Below are 15,120 nucleotides of genomic sequence, written 5' to 3'. Positions count from 1 at the left end.
CTATGGAGACTTCCCGGGGCTTGTGGCCAGGCGTTAAAACTAGACTACAAATATCATGTCAGGACAGCAAAAATCAGGAAGTCAGAAAGTGGCTTTCATCTGTACATGAACAGGAGTAATAGCGAACACAAAATGAAATTGAGATGTGTAACCAGCCCAAAAGTAAATACTCAGAAAACTGTTATCATGCAATGAATGCAGTGTTTTCCTCCTGGCTGTTAGATGTCTTCAGAGAATCCATTGTAAACTGGGCAGATCTTGAAGACTACAATGCATTTGAAGGATGCTTTGATTCTGTAAACCTAAAATAACTCTACTGATGGGAGACTTTAAACGTCTCATACAGAGAAGACAGAGGGCTAGAACCCACCTCCAAGTTGTGGATCAGTTCATCAGTCACCTTGCTCGGGTTTACAGGACACTTCCCTTGTTCCTGGTTCTACACAATTCACAGGCACTTGGAGGCCCCTCGGGAGTGGTGTTTCATGTTATTCCCACATGGACAAGTTTTCTTATTTTTTTTTTTCTTTTTGAGACAGAGTCTCACTCTGTCGCCCAGGCTGGAGTACAGTGGCGCGATCTCAGCTCACTGCAAACTCCACCTCCACACGGATAAGTTTTAGCTGTTTCCTGGGACCAGCCAGGAGAGCCTTCAAGGTGGCTATTGCCGGTGATGAATAGGAAACACTACGAGGTATAATACGCTCACCAGAAAACAAGTGTGGCGCCTGTGCAAATGGTCACGTTCCTCATGGAGGCAGGGTGTGTTCTCAACTAGATAATTGGTTTGGAAATTGCTTGGAGAGGGATCCTTTATTTTGGAAGCAATTAATTCCTACTGACCCAGGCTTAGTTGTCCTTGGGACCAGTCGGAGAGGATCCTGGAGTGGCTGTGGCTCAACAGTAGGAGATCATGGAGGTTCTTTACCCCCTGGAGGGCCTAACAGAAAAGGGCAGGGAACCCCATAGCAGTCTTCAAAGGAAAACCTTCAGAAGGGTAGGCTGCACAGCCTTCTGGAAACCTCATCCTTCCCTTGCCCAAAGCCACATGCAAACTACCCTTGGTAGTGAACCAGCTGGATGTGAGCTGGGTCCAGTGGCGCCTCACGTGGCAGCATTTCATGGTGTGACTTACCTGTTCACCACAGCAAACCTCCTTTAAGCACCAGCTCACAATTGGGATTCTTCTACCGTAAGCACTCGGCATATATCTGGGAGCACAGTACTCCAGGCTGTTATTTTTCATTTCCTTCCAGAGAACTGCCTTTAGAAAGAATAGAGAGTTAGTTATTGGTGCACTGGGTCCATTAGGGAGTGGAAGGGGCTGCCATGCAGAGGCAGAAACCAGAACAGGGACCCACGTACAGTACTGGATAAATATTTCCTCCATGTCTTCCAATAAATCAAGGCAGACATCCCTGTTCAGGACTGGCAGACAATGGGTAGGGAGATTGATAAATCAATTCTGTCATAGCCAAGAACCCAGCTGGGCCCACAGCCTCCTCCCTCTGAGCATCAACTTGGGGCAAGATGGTACAATATCATCTTATACCATGTACCCATCACTTTTTGTGAAAGCTCTGGTCCCAGAGGACCTCCACAGGCACTGACCCTCTTCTGCAGGCTTAGGAATGTTAGGAGGCCACCAGAGAAAAGGTGTGTTCCCATAGCCAACTCAGGGATGCCATTCATTACTCATACCCTCCTGCCACCCTCCATGGCCGTCTCTGCCATCCTCAGCTTGCCTGCTGCCCCGCCCCTCTGTTTCCCTACCCATGCCATTTCTTTCCCTTTTGTTACCATCCTCCCCCTTTCTTCTTAGTTCCCTTGTCTTCCTTTCTTATTTACTCATCTCATCACAGTGGTCCAGGTCCCACTTCTCTGTCCCTTTTTGTCTTCCCTGCTTTCTCTCCTCCTAGCAACCCTGCTCCTCAGTGAACCAGACTCCACACCTTTCTAGTTATCCAACAGAGTTGCCTCAGCTGTCATTGGCAAAATGGGATTCTACAGATTTTTCCTGGAATGCCCCAGCCTGTTTCTTATTCTAAAGTCCTAAAGAAATTGGCTCCTTACCCTCAGTGCCTTGGAGAAAGAGCACTGCAGAATTGTACCAAGGGTGCCACACATGAGACCCAGTAGGGATGGACGGTTACTGCCAAGGACAAGCCCTGTGGGCTCCTCAGGGGGGTGCTACAGCAACACCTCATTAGGGATGGGTAGCGTTCTCTTCCAGAATCTTCTTGACCCTGGGCCTGAGCACAGGACTACTCCATACATGTGAGACTTCTGAAAAGATACAATTAATGTTTCAAGTCAGCCGAGACCTTGGGGATTCCAAAACTGGGGGTCCTTACTGAATACTGGAACGGTCCTCAGAGATGCCATCTGAGCTGAAGAAACATGCCCCCTTTGGGAAACAGCAGAGGAGGCTCAGTTAAAAAGGGGTCTTAACTTTTGCCTTCCTAGGACTCAGATCTCCATCTGCCTGGTCTGTGGCTGGTAGGGGCAGGGGCCTGGGATAAATGAGATGGGCCCTCAGGGTTAACAGGAGCCACAGCAAGGGTTGGCCTGGTGGTTTACGTTGGTCTGTGGGGCAAGAGCTGCCCGAATGCCCCTCTGGGGCACCAAGCCCCATGCGGCTGAGGGTTCCTAGCCTGAGATGGAAGCTGTTTTGCACCCAACTGGTCTTTCTGTCTTATACGTGCGGCGAGATGGCATGGATCTGTTTTTATCAAATACACAATTAAAAAGTCACACTATTAGGAAACTCTGCAGTGTGAACATATGGGCTTCTCCCAAGACTTAGAATTTTTCAGAGCCACTCAGAGTGGTGGGGGTCATGGCTCCCCAGCGCCTGGAAGCAAAGAGCTGGGGAGAAGGAGCGAACACCCCCACTTCCCACCTAAAAGAGCAGCCACGAAGGTTTGGGGATTCTGGAGCGGAGAGCCCTGCGTTTCTCAGCCCCCTTTTTGGAACACGCAATCCCAGGCTTGGAAAATGGCATTTTGCTGCGTGTTGGCAAGAAATCCTGCAGCTGAAACACTTCTCTCCAAATGTCGAGCATCTTTATTTATCCAAATCTCTCCACAGTGTTTGTTTAAAGGGGAGCGCTGGAGAGTAAACTAAATCTTACAATGAGCATATGGATGGCTATAATTGCTGAGGTTTGTTTTTTTTCGTATTTGCTAACTCGCTATATATAAAATTGTGTTTCTATTTTATAGATTTCACACCCTGAAGACTGCTAATTTTTGCATGCATATGATTTTCACATGAATGGATGAAAATACTAAAATCTCTTCCCTCTGGAATTGTCTAATTGCCCCGACCCTACTCTAACAGCAACTAGTGGGTGGGGGCGGTGGAGACTCCTGCCATTCTCTGCGGCACCCCACTTCCCTGGAAGCTCAGTCAGCCTCCGTCTGCTCACGAACTGGCACGGTTGTCTTCCAAACCCATCGACGCCGGAACATGGGTCAGGAAGAACACAGTCAGCTCTCTGGTGCTTTCCATAGCGTTCCATTTTGCCAGCCTTCTCTTTGCAATTTTTAAATAACGGAAGCAACATCTGCCTCTGAATTAGCTGACAATGGGAACACACATTGCAGAGATTTATCTTAATGTATAGCAAATCAAGGAAAACAAAACTTTGGTTTAACCACTGGTTTCAGTTTCCTATCCCGCCAAGCCACCAACCTCGTTTCACTTCTCTTTCTGTCTCTGGCCCATGTGCTCCCTTGGTGGAGACATGAAGGAGCAGGCAGGTGGCCTGCAGTGGGACCCCAGAATGCTTTCCCCACTTGACAAGTAGAAGAGCTAAGGCCCTCAGCAGGGAACAGCTTCCCAGGCTCACGGAGGAAGGTGGTGGCAACACGGAGACTTCTCGGTCACCTGGAACACACCCCACTCTGGACACCGCCTCTGGGACTTTTTTTCTGCCTCTCCCTGTAGGATTTTGCAATTCTTTTCAAACTAGTGTCACAAAATGTTTAAAAAAAAAAAAAGGGGGGATTTCACAACTCTTAGCTGTCAGAGTTTCCTTCTACTTCTTTCGCTTTTTCTTCACTCAGTAGACATGTATGAGGCAGAAGGCCAGGGCCGGGCGCTGAGGGAGATTCAGAGAGATAGGGAAGCATCATCACTGTCCGCAAGGCACTTCTAGATAGTTGAGGACATTTAAAGTCGCCACCGGATGAGGCCTGTGGAGGTGCTGACAGCGAGAGCCCCAGCAGGGGAGAGGAGGTGGCTCCCAGGGGCTGCCTCCTGCTCACGACAGGCGACACTGGAACCTGGGGAGATAGAGGGGAGATTGCGGTGAGAATGTGCACAGCACTGTCGGGCAGTGGGAGCTGAGCCCCTACTGCCTGCAGAGTGGGCATCTCAGCCCTTGGTTCTAGAGGCCCTCAAGGCTGAGGGCGTTGACCGTCACCTGCAGTTGCTGTGGCAGGCGGCAGAGCCCGGCTCTGGAGTCAGAGGCGGCCTGGCCCCAGCTCCATGTGAACTGGGTAACTGATGTGTGGCTTCACCTCTCCCAACCCCACTTGGGCTTGTTGGGTGGATCAAGGAGCCCACACACCTAAAGCCCCCCACGTGGTCTCGCACTCAGAAGAGGTGTGTGCCGGGCCCTGGCCTTCCGCCCCCGCTCTAGATGCGGGCCAGGCCCTGCTCTAGGCACAGGGGGCAGAGCTAAGTTCTGCTCCAATGAGGTGAGCACTCAGCGGGGTCAGGGGAGGGGGACAGTAGAAAGTGAATACAAATATCAAATATGACAGCTGTGGGCGAATGCTATGAAGAAAAATAAAGCACGGGAAAGGGATAGTGTGGGGGCATGGCTCATACAAGGAACAAAGTCCTTTCTGAGGAGACGATAGAGCCAGAAATGTAAAGGCAGGGAGAGCCATGGAAACCACTCCAGGGAACGGTGGTGCAAAGGCCCTGAGGTAGGAGGGGGCCTGGGGCGGAGTGGAGGAAGGAGAGAGCTGTGTGAGGGCACAGAGATAACAAGGGCCTGGATCACACGGGGCCTTGCAGGATGGGAGGCCGCTGGAGGGTTCTGAGCAGAGGAAGCACAGACTATGACATGACCAGCTATTTTTAGTCTCTGTTTTGTTTCAGGTTCCCAAGTTCACAGTGGACTGTGTTTAACAGACCTTAGAGGTTGGTTGAGCCTGAGTGGAGCCCCTTCCGTGCCAGCGCTGATAGTCCCCACGTCCTCCCGGGGAGGCACACCAGACCCTTCTCTTGCAGGTGGAACCAGGTGGCACCCTGCTTATCTCCTCCTTGTCACCAACATAACCCTTTATCCCCTGCAGAATTCCAGCTTCCCGTGACCGAACCTGACATCAACAACAGGCTGGAGTCGTTGTGCCTCAGTATGACCGAACACGCCCTGGGAGGTGAGTGTGTTCTTCCTGCATGTCCCCAAGTCCCTGTTACCACGTGCCTGGGAGAACTTCTGGCCATCTGGTGCCTACACTGTGGCAGGAGCTCAGGAGAACTGGGGGAGGACAAGGAGGGATAGGCAGGGGACAGGGAGAAAGAGTGACCTTAGGGTACTATTGGACCCTTTTCCAGCAGCACCATGCCAATGGCCAGTGCCCTGTTCCTCCTCCTTTTCTGAGAGGTGAGTCAGGGACCTGGAGATCAGAGCTGTCCCTCTGTCCCCAGAAGCTCCACCTCCCGGTACATGTGGAAATCACACCACAGCGGTTGTCCCAGCCAAGTGCCAGTCCTGGAGGAGTCAGGGACACGAGACATGGCTTTTAGTGGGAATATCCCGTACAACATTGGATGCTTCCCTTCTCTGCACTAGATCCCCCGGCCTGGTCCAAGCGTAGCCCAGCTGCCCTAAAAATAGAATTTTTGAAAAACAGAAAACCCAGCTTGTTTGTGTATCTCCCAGTTGCAAACAGCTTTCTTGACACCTGGAGCCCAAAGCAGGCTGAGGTGTCCTTTCCTGTGTGACAGGGACAGGTTGAGTTACAGGGGCCTGCACATCCACTGCCCCAAGCCAGGAATGGTGGCTGGGCCGTGCAGGGCTGCAGCTCCACACGCAGCTCACGGAAGCAGCCGTGCTCCCGCGTGTGTTTGGTTGGAAGCCATGCTTGGGAGCAGCCCTGGGAGGCCTTCAGCTCCCTCCTGGTACTAAGCGGGCACCTTTCTCTGGGCCTGGATATTTACAATGCTTGGCAGGCAGAGGAGAGAAGAGATGCCTGCCATTTCCTGTCAGCTTCCTGGGAGGCTCTATGCCACAGAGACACAGAGAGGCCTCCTATGAGCCTTTCCAATAGCCCTCTCCAGTCTACACACACCTAGAGCCAAGATGTGCACCACCCCTGGCAGTGTGAGGAAAAGACTGCCATCCTCTGCTGCTTCAGAGAGCCTTGTCCTCCAGACCTAAGGTTGTTAGATGTTTAGTCTCTGCAAACACAATCTTATCCTGAAACCAAATATGAAATAGATCAATGCTCTGCATGGAGCAGAGGGGTGGGCCAGGACCACACCCACCTGACCTCCGTACCAGGGGGAGCTGAAGGCCTTCCAAGGGCATCACAGGGCTTCACCAAACAGATGGTGGGAAGACACAGCCCCTTCTATGACTTCTCCCGGGGCTCTATAAAGAGCCTCATTTGCGAACCACTGCTCTCTGCCGTGGCCATTCAGATCTCAGGAACATCACTGGGCCATCCCTGGCACCTCTGGCAGGAGGTGCCACCAGCTCATCTTTACCTCATAGAGGAGACTGGGTCAGCAGCCCCCTAATGAGTAATGGGAGACAACTCAAATGTCCACCAAAGGATGAATATGGCTCAAGAAAATGTGTAGCCATACAGTGAAACAGCATTCAGCCTTTAAAAAGCAAACAAGTACCGCCTATGCAACGCAGTGGATGAATCTTGACATGCTGAGTGAAACAAGCCAGGCATGAAAGACCACAGAGCATTATGATTCCATTTATGTGAGATGTCCAGGATAGACTAATCTACTGGGACAGAAAGTAGATGAGTGGTTGCCAGGGGCTGAAGGGAGGAGGATGAAAATATTCTGGAATTAGATAGTGGTGAGGGTTGCACAGCTTTGCAAATGTACTAAAAACCACTGAATTGTGTACTTTCAAAGGGTGAAACTTATGATATGCAAATATCTCAATTAAAAGTAGTAATGAGAGTCTCCCTGGGACCAGAGTTAGGATGGCAGCTGGTGAGTGAGTCCCCTGAGCTGGCGCCTGCCAGAGTTCTGACATGGGGAGGGAAGTCCCTGTGCTCCCCTGCTCTACAGTGGCCAGCTGGGTGGGGGACTGACTCAGTCTTTCACTGGTTTTGACCAGAGAAGGAGGAGAACTGACCTTTTCTCCCAGGGCTTGATACATCTCAGACAATTGGCATTTTGGAGGCTCATATCAAACTGCTAAGTACTAACATTATCATCATTAGCAGCAAGAATACCAAACGCTCTTTATTAAAGGAAGGTTTTCATTGAAAAGACTTCATTTTTTTTCAGTCTGTTCTATTTTTACAGAAAACCTCTCTGAACTTATGGGTTTTTTGCTAATGTTTTCATCAGGTTAATCTCCTAAGCCTTTTTATTGCTGTGTTTTTTCCCAATAATCCCCTCCGGTGGGAAGCCTCGTAAGCAGTTTCCTGAGCAGAGAATGCAAATTAAGTTCAGGGTGGCCTAGTTGGGCACAGTGGCAGTGTGCCCTCCCAATATGACAGAGCCTCTCTCCTGGCTGACCCCTTCCAGATGCCAGGAAAGATGACCTTGCTGGAGACAGTATGCCAATGAATTAAGTCATTTTATAGGAAGAGGAATGGGCAGGGAGAGGAAAGCACAGTAAAAGAGGTTCTGATGCTTGCGACTCAGGGATGGAGGAAGAGGCTCACATCTGTTGGCCTCTAGGATTGGTGATCTGACACCACTGACACACGCAGGGACCATTGCTTCCTTTCTTTAAAATCTCCCCTAAAATCATACAGAACTTATATACAAGTACACTGGGTCTGTTTGGACTATTTCTTACAACTGCATGTGAACCTACAGTTATCTCAAAAGTTTTGACTGAAGAAGTGCTTCTCCTCCAAGGCCCCACTGGCAGAGTTGCCAGCCTGGCTGCATCCACGAGGAGGCCAGGAACCCCCTGTGGTGGCCTCAGCACGCCCCCTCTATCACTTGGGTCCTCCAGCTTTCCCTGGAACACACTGCCACTCCCTTCTCACACCCGAGGTCTGCCAAGCAGAGATGCTGCATCTGGTGGACCAGTTCTGTGATACTGGGGCTTGGACTGGGACATCAGCAAAGAGAGGCACCCCGCAGCCCTGTCTCACCCACATCTAGTGGTCACTGAATGCCGTTATTTCTACCGCCTGTGATGGCTAATCCATGCCTGTCTTTGCTCACTGGAAAAGACCCTTGTCAGTTCTGGCACAGACCATTATAGGGGCCTCTTAACTGGTCCACCCGCCACCAGCCTTATCCTTCTTCAGGTTATCTGATGCAACTACCAGATAAACCATTCTCAAATTAAATCTGATTACTCTACTGCTTATAATTCCCCAACTACCTACCTCTAAGCTCTTGTTCATGGTATGTAAGACCCTATGGTGTGCTCCTGGGGACCCTCCTAGAATCCATGTGTAAGCAGATAGCCAAAAAGGGGCCGGGCAGGCCTCACACCTCTGATGGGCATATCGCCTGCCTTCTCTGTAGCTTGGGTTTTCCACTTCTCCAAAATGTAGATGTGGCAGATTCTGGGCGGCCTCAGCACTCTCCCACCTCCCCGAGACTGTTCAGTTCTAAGTGCCCACAGCACCTACCTCAGACATCTCTGCCTTTGATCAGATTCTCGAGACAGAGAATCTGGATTTGTTTGGATCAGATGTATCCATCCTTCATGGTCTGCTCAGCTGTGGACAGGGTCACAGCTAGCTTGTCCCCAGTCTCTCATCAGAGACATGGGGTGAGAAGGAGAGGCTGCCAAAGAAAGGGATGTGAGCTAGACAGGTCCACCTGCGTGTCTGTCGCAGCCCCTGCCTGGCTCTTCACCCTATCTCCTCTACTCCATTCCCCACCCTTCATCCTAAACCTCCAATGCACCCTCAGCTCCACCACTGGATGACCTACCATCCCGCCTATGTGTGCACCGCACGCCATCCCCACCCTCCTCCTTCTCCTGCCAGCACCAGCTACAAAAGTCACTTTGTATCTCTCTGAAACTCCTTGACTTCCCAGACCAACTGGGCAGCCATCATTCCTTCCTCCATGTTCCTGCTATCTTGGATCGTTATAGCAATGATCACATACAGCATTATTGTCTGGCTTCATGTCTGTGTCTACCCTCAAATATAAGTACTTGGGAGGTGAGGATTAGATATTTTCATCTTGGTTCTCAGGTTCAATATGGTTCCTGGCAAAAATAGCTATTTCCCAGATGTTGTGTGGGTGGGCATATAAATGCATGAACACATGAACACAGGAGCCCTTCTCTGCCCTCAGAGGCTGGGAGGCCCACCATGCATGGCATTGGCATAGGTGGGCACGAACAGGATGGTTTTGCTCACCTGTGCCCATTGTTTGCTGCTTTCTCTCCCAGACGGGGTTGACCGGACCTCCACAATCTAGAAGCTGAAGATGAGAGTGACCGCGCTGGCCGTGAAATCGACTGCTGCGGGTCCAGTGTCCGCCATCTTCAGGGTTGCACAGAATCCTCCAAGATACTTTGCAGCCTTTCTTTCCCCTGGTCCCTCTCCCGTTTTGATTTTGTGAGAGCGTAGGTCATCCTCGTAAACATATCAGTAGACCTGGGGTTGGTTATTTTGTCATTTGTTTCTGTCATGGGATGGTTTGGTGTGTGGGGTGGGGAGGGGTCTCTAGGGAATTATGAGACTGGGAGGGGGGCGGAGGGAGTGGAGGGAATGCAGGTAGCTCCCTGGATGGAAAGGGGGCAGGGGAAAGAGTACTGCCATGAAAGAGATAGGAGACACACAAGAGGACGGCAGAAGCCCTGGCCCTGGGGAGGCTTCTCGGAAGGCCTGGCTTTACAGGCAGGCCACAGAAGGATATTGTGGGCATGTGCACCCAAAGCAAGATAGTGGCTTGCCTTTTATATCCAATCCAATCCTGATTAGATTTCCCTGAGGCCCCTGCTGGAAGCAGCCATAGGAGAGGGCCCATGGCAACGGGGGAAAGAAGGAAGAAATTCCCTCTAACAAAACTTCAGCTAAACTTTGATTTGTGTATTGTTTACATAATAATTTTAAAGGGTACATAATGTGTAAAGAGTTTGGATAGAACCTCTCTTCATACTATGGTTTTTGTAAAGGATCTGTTGTTGTTATGGATTCATTTTTTTCCTCTATTTTTGTAAGAGCAGCAGAGTGTCTTTTTAAAACGGCTGCTGAGCTCTGTTTCTTGGGAAGATGGATGCAGTCACGTAGGCCTGAGCTGTCCGTCTTTCACCGTTAGGCGGGAGGAGCGTGTGGGTGGACTTGAAGGACATGGACGTGGCCAGAATGAGCACAGCATTGGGTGAGTGCACAAGGATGAGGACATCATGTGATCAGTTATGGGTTTGCTCGCAGGGCACCCAGAGATTCTCAAAGAATCCTGCAGCCTCTTTCTGTGCTGGATTTGCATGTCATGGAGAGGCCTCCCTCCCTTTCCTCCCCACCCATGGGGCATTATCCTGTCACTCCCAGCCTTGCCCCACACACACACAGGTGGGTACAAGTTCCACTGGAGGAGAAGAGGCAAGGATGGACTTTTTCCCCTCGTGAGAGGTTTGATACCCAGATAACGAGCTCAAAACCTTTACATTAGGATCGCTTGTAGGAACTCGAGCCTGGAGGCTGCATCCACTTCACCCATCACTGCTGAGGAAAAGGAGGGAAGAAAGGCCCAGCAACAGTGTACAGAGGGTCCGTCAGCAAGTGCCAGAGAGCGCAGGAAGGGAGATGTTTGGCCCACACGGCGCAGCCCCACCATCCTCGGTGGGCGATGAAAGATGTAGGAAAGGTTGATTTCACGATGGAAATGACAGCGCTATCCGCACAGTATGAATTAGGGATTTGCTGTGTTGGTTGATTTATCCATCCACACAGAGGGGAGGGAAAAGACACTGGTTACTTGGTGGGAGATTGAGAAACTATGGTACCTACCACAAAGTAATAGCTCTGTCTATGAAGGGCAAGAAAGGCTACATTTCAGAATTTGACGCAGTAGAGGGTATTAGAGGAAATCAAAGAGGAGTTAACTGTGTGGAAAATCAGGTTGTGTAAATGAAGGTATGAATGCTCGGCCGGAGGCAAGATCAGGGAGATGGTACAAGACCTGTTTGTTACATGGATGAGTCGGGTGCCTTTCTTTTTGTGTGTGTGTGTGTGTGTGTGTGTGTGTGTGTGTGTGTGTGTGTGTATGTGTGTGTGTGTATGTGAAGTCAGAGTTGAAATTCAGAAGATCAGACTATGGAAATCACTGTCTCTTTTTTTTTTAAAGCTAATGAACTACATACAGACCTAAAAGGCCTTAATGAAATCTGAACAATTTTCTTTTACTTTCAAGATCAAAAACATACACCCAACCCAGTCTTGGATGCCGCCACCAGGTTTTTGAAGTCAATTTGAGTCTAAGAAGGTGAGAACAATGTAACCATAGAAAGCCTTTCGTGAGCATAGAAGGCTTGAAGCCACAATTTCATGCAATGAATAAAAAAAAAAAAAAAGTTTCAGACCTCTCCTTGGGTGACTAAGTTCTAAAGATGCAAATCCATGTGCAGAAAAAGATGGCATTTTTTAGTTGATTATTTTTAACCAAGTGCCATTAACATTCATCCCCCACATCCCTTTTCTAAACAAGCTTAGTGTTACTTGGGGAATGTGTTGGGATGGATGATCACATGTAAGGCAGGAAGAACAGGTCAAAGGTTGAAGGCCAAAGGTAAGACCAGAGGGTTTGCGAATGTGGGTTTGTAGGATACTGAGAAAGCGAATAAAGAGGAGAAAAAACCATGGTGTTACACATCTCGCTGAGAAAGGAAAGCATTCGGATCTGCTGCAAAAACACATATATCCATAAAGACTCATGTTATTCAGAAAACAGATTGTGAACACAATCACATTCGCATGAATCCTTTAAAAGGAAGAAGACCTTAAAGTATTTGCAAATCTGAATTTCTATTTATTCCTTCACTGAATATAGAAACAATGGTTATCTGATTATTAGAGATATTATTTTGGATATGTTACTTATTAACTTGCTATGGCTGGTAACCATGATAAAGTCTGTTATTAATAACAACATAATTCTTTTTTTAAAGAAGAAAAGCTTATTTTTCATTGACAGTGTATAGATTTATCTACTTAGTTGTGTTTTGCTATTAGTGTTTTAATTTTTTTTTTAAGTTGAGTGTTTGATAAATTTTAAGAGCCTGTCCCCACCTTGTTTTGAGTCCTGTGTTGACTACAGGTATACAGCTCAATTTAAAAATCCTAAAGCAAAAGAATTTTATTTATAAAAGAATCAAACAGTTGCATGCATAAGGCTGTGAAGTCAGATATTTAGTAATAAAAGCAGCAGTGCCTTTTTTTGTATTTACCCATTGACCCCCACCAAATGCAACTGTTTTATATTAAGAAAATAGTAACAATTTTAAAATCTCAGAGTAAAATCTATTTCACTACATGTTTTCCCCCTTGTTCTGATTTAAGCAGTGTGTACTTGGCATCTCTACATTGTCCTAGGGACAGTGGTATTCTACAATATTGTTATCATGTATGATGTTTTATTGGTGCTTTTTATTCATAGTGGCTTCTTACCAGAAACAGTAGGAAGAAACACATGAACTGTGTACAAGACATGAAACATTGCTGCTGATATGTTGTTGTTTTTTCACATGCTTTTGAGTTTTCACTTTTTAAACGAGAGCCAGCAAGCAAAATAGACGTGGCTGGGTCTGCCTGTCGGGGCGGCTCTTTGCACCGAGCTCTCAAATCCTGTGTATTGAGGGTTCCTTTTTGGTACTCAGGATTGGAGCTACAGCTGGGCCCCCCTCTCTCCCATTCGTTTGAAGAGACACTGAGGGAAACAAGGGTTTCTTTTGAGGTGTCCTTGGCTGCCTTTTAAGGGATGGGAGCCTTCTCCAGGTCTTTTGTTCTTCTGCACCTCTTGTAGCTACTGCCGGTGCAAGGTTGTAGATGTGTGTTCCCCAGGAGCCTGGGCTGGGGGGATGAGCTGGGCTGAATGCAAAGGCATGCAACCAGAAGGCGGGCGAGGGGACAAAAAGCAGGCCCGGTCTCATTGGTCCCTGGAGATGTCTATAGCAGTTAGCTCCAGCTTGGGCCTGGGGAAGCAGCCTGACCAAGGCGCTCGGGTGTGCCTGTTACAAGAAGAACCTGCAGAAGGATAATTTGCACATGGAGCTGTGATAACACTAATGTTGATTTTTTTTTTTTTTACAAGTCATCAGAGATGTTTGCAAAGTGAGTTTTATTTTTTTGTAATTCCTTTATCTTTACTTAAAGGTGAATGTGTATTCCTCTGGGAGGAATAGGAAGAAAACAGGAATGTTAATAATGTCGAACAGAAAACTTCCTCCCTTATTAATATATAATCCTCATGTATTTATGCCTAATGTAAGCTGACTTTTAAAAAGCTTTCTTTTGTTGCATGCCCTGTGCAGGCATCTGTATTGTACATGCATGCCTTTCGTCCTGTTTTCCTGTATAAAGTTAGTGAACAAAGAAATATTTTTGCCTAGTTCATGTTGCCAAGCAATGCATATTTTTTAAATTTGTCATATATGGAAAGAGCATGTTTGTTACATGTAAAAGCTTTACTGATATACAGATATACTAATGTTTGAAGATGCTGTTCTTTGCAAGTGTACAGTTTTCAAATGTTGTTACCAGTGAAACACCCTTGTGGTTTAAACTTGCTACAATGTATTTATTATTCATTTCCTCCCATGTAACTAAGAATCATGGCTATATTTCATATCAACGTTATATTGAAAGTGAAGGGAAATGATTAATACAAGGTTTTGTAACACTGGTGTGTGTCTGTTTTTTTTTCAACATACATGATTGAATAGAAAATAAGAACTGAGGCCTGGTGCGGTGGCTCATGCCTGTAATCCCAGCACTTTGGGAGGCCGAGGCAGGTTGGTCACTTGAGGTCAGGAGTTCGAGACTAGCCTGGCCAACATGGTGAAACACTGTCTCTACTAAAAATACAAATAAAAATACAAAAAAACAAAAAAAATTAGCCAGGCATGGTGGTGCACGCCTGTAATCCCAGCTACAAGGGAAACTGAGGCAGGAGAATCACTTAAACCCAGAAGGCAGAGGTTGCAGTGAGCCAAGATGGCGCCACTGTACTCCAGCCTGGGCAACAGAGGGAAATTCTGTCTCAAAAAAAAAAAAAAAAGACAAGACCAGAAAAAGAAGAAGAAAAGAAGATCTGAGTCAAATAGCCCCCTCAAGGAAAAACCAGAATGGGATCTCCATTAACTATTCCTACACCTTGCCATTCTGCACATGCCACATCTTCAGCTATGAGCTTTTTTTTTTTTTTTTTTTTAACAAAAATATGGAGAGAGGGGTTTATTTATGCAGTTTCATCTGTGCCCATAATAGCCAATAAATGTGTCACCAGACTTAGGGACATGTCTCTAAATACAAACTCTAATTTTGCAGACATTGCTATTTATAGCTTGTTCCCCTCATTGCCTTTGAAATATTTCACACCTTAATCATGGCATCAAGAAACAGCAGCCTCTTTGGAGCTTACGTATCCATGACTTAAATCTCATTCTAATATTTCTAATTCCAGTATGATATGTATTCTAACTATTGTGTCAGTTAAGCATATGAGTGGAGAGATGCACCTGGTTTTGAATTCTGGCTCAAGCATTCTCTAGCTGTGTGATCTTAGACAAGTTATTTGACGTCTCTGAGCCTTGGGTTTGTTTTTTGGCTTATGATATTCAAAGTTTATATAATTAAACCTCTAATAAAAGGTGAAAACAAAAACCGTATTAATAGAGAGGTTACTGCCACCTAACAACCCGAGTTCTGAGAGGCAGCCACAGCTTGACATTATGACAGTGACCACACAGTGACTCCCTTT

General features: G+C 47.5%; 1 protein-coding gene across 7 annotated transcripts in view; it reads left to right on the top strand.

Moving 5' to 3' along the window:
* The window catches only part of SAMD4A (sterile alpha motif domain containing 4A), a 228,881-nt gene extending 214,841 nt beyond the window's left edge, over positions 1-14,040 (top strand). For 6 of the 7 annotated variants that reach the window (XM_050798252.1, XM_050798251.1, XM_050798253.1 and 3 more), the window contains 2 exons: positions 5,313-5,396; positions 9,590-14,040. In XM_050798252.1, the coding sequence (XP_050654209.1) occupies positions 5,313-5,396; positions 9,590-9,618 (113 nt within the window). In that variant the 3' untranslated portion in view covers positions 9,619-14,040. Of the gene's footprint in view, positions 1-5,115; positions 5,224-5,312; positions 5,397-9,589 lie in introns of all 7 variants that reach the window. The other variant, XM_050798256.1, reaches the window with a different exon arrangement.
* The last annotated feature ends 1,080 nt before the right edge of the window (positions 14,041-15,120 follow it).

Source organism: Macaca thibetana, chromosome 7 (assembly GCF_024542745.1).
Source record: "Macaca thibetana thibetana isolate TM-01 chromosome 7, ASM2454274v1, whole genome shotgun sequence".
NCBI lineage: Eukaryota > Metazoa > Chordata > Mammalia > Primates > Cercopithecidae > Macaca > Macaca thibetana.
The sequence above is the reverse complement of the archived record's forward strand: the minus strand, read 5'-3'. Positions and strand labels throughout refer to the sequence as shown.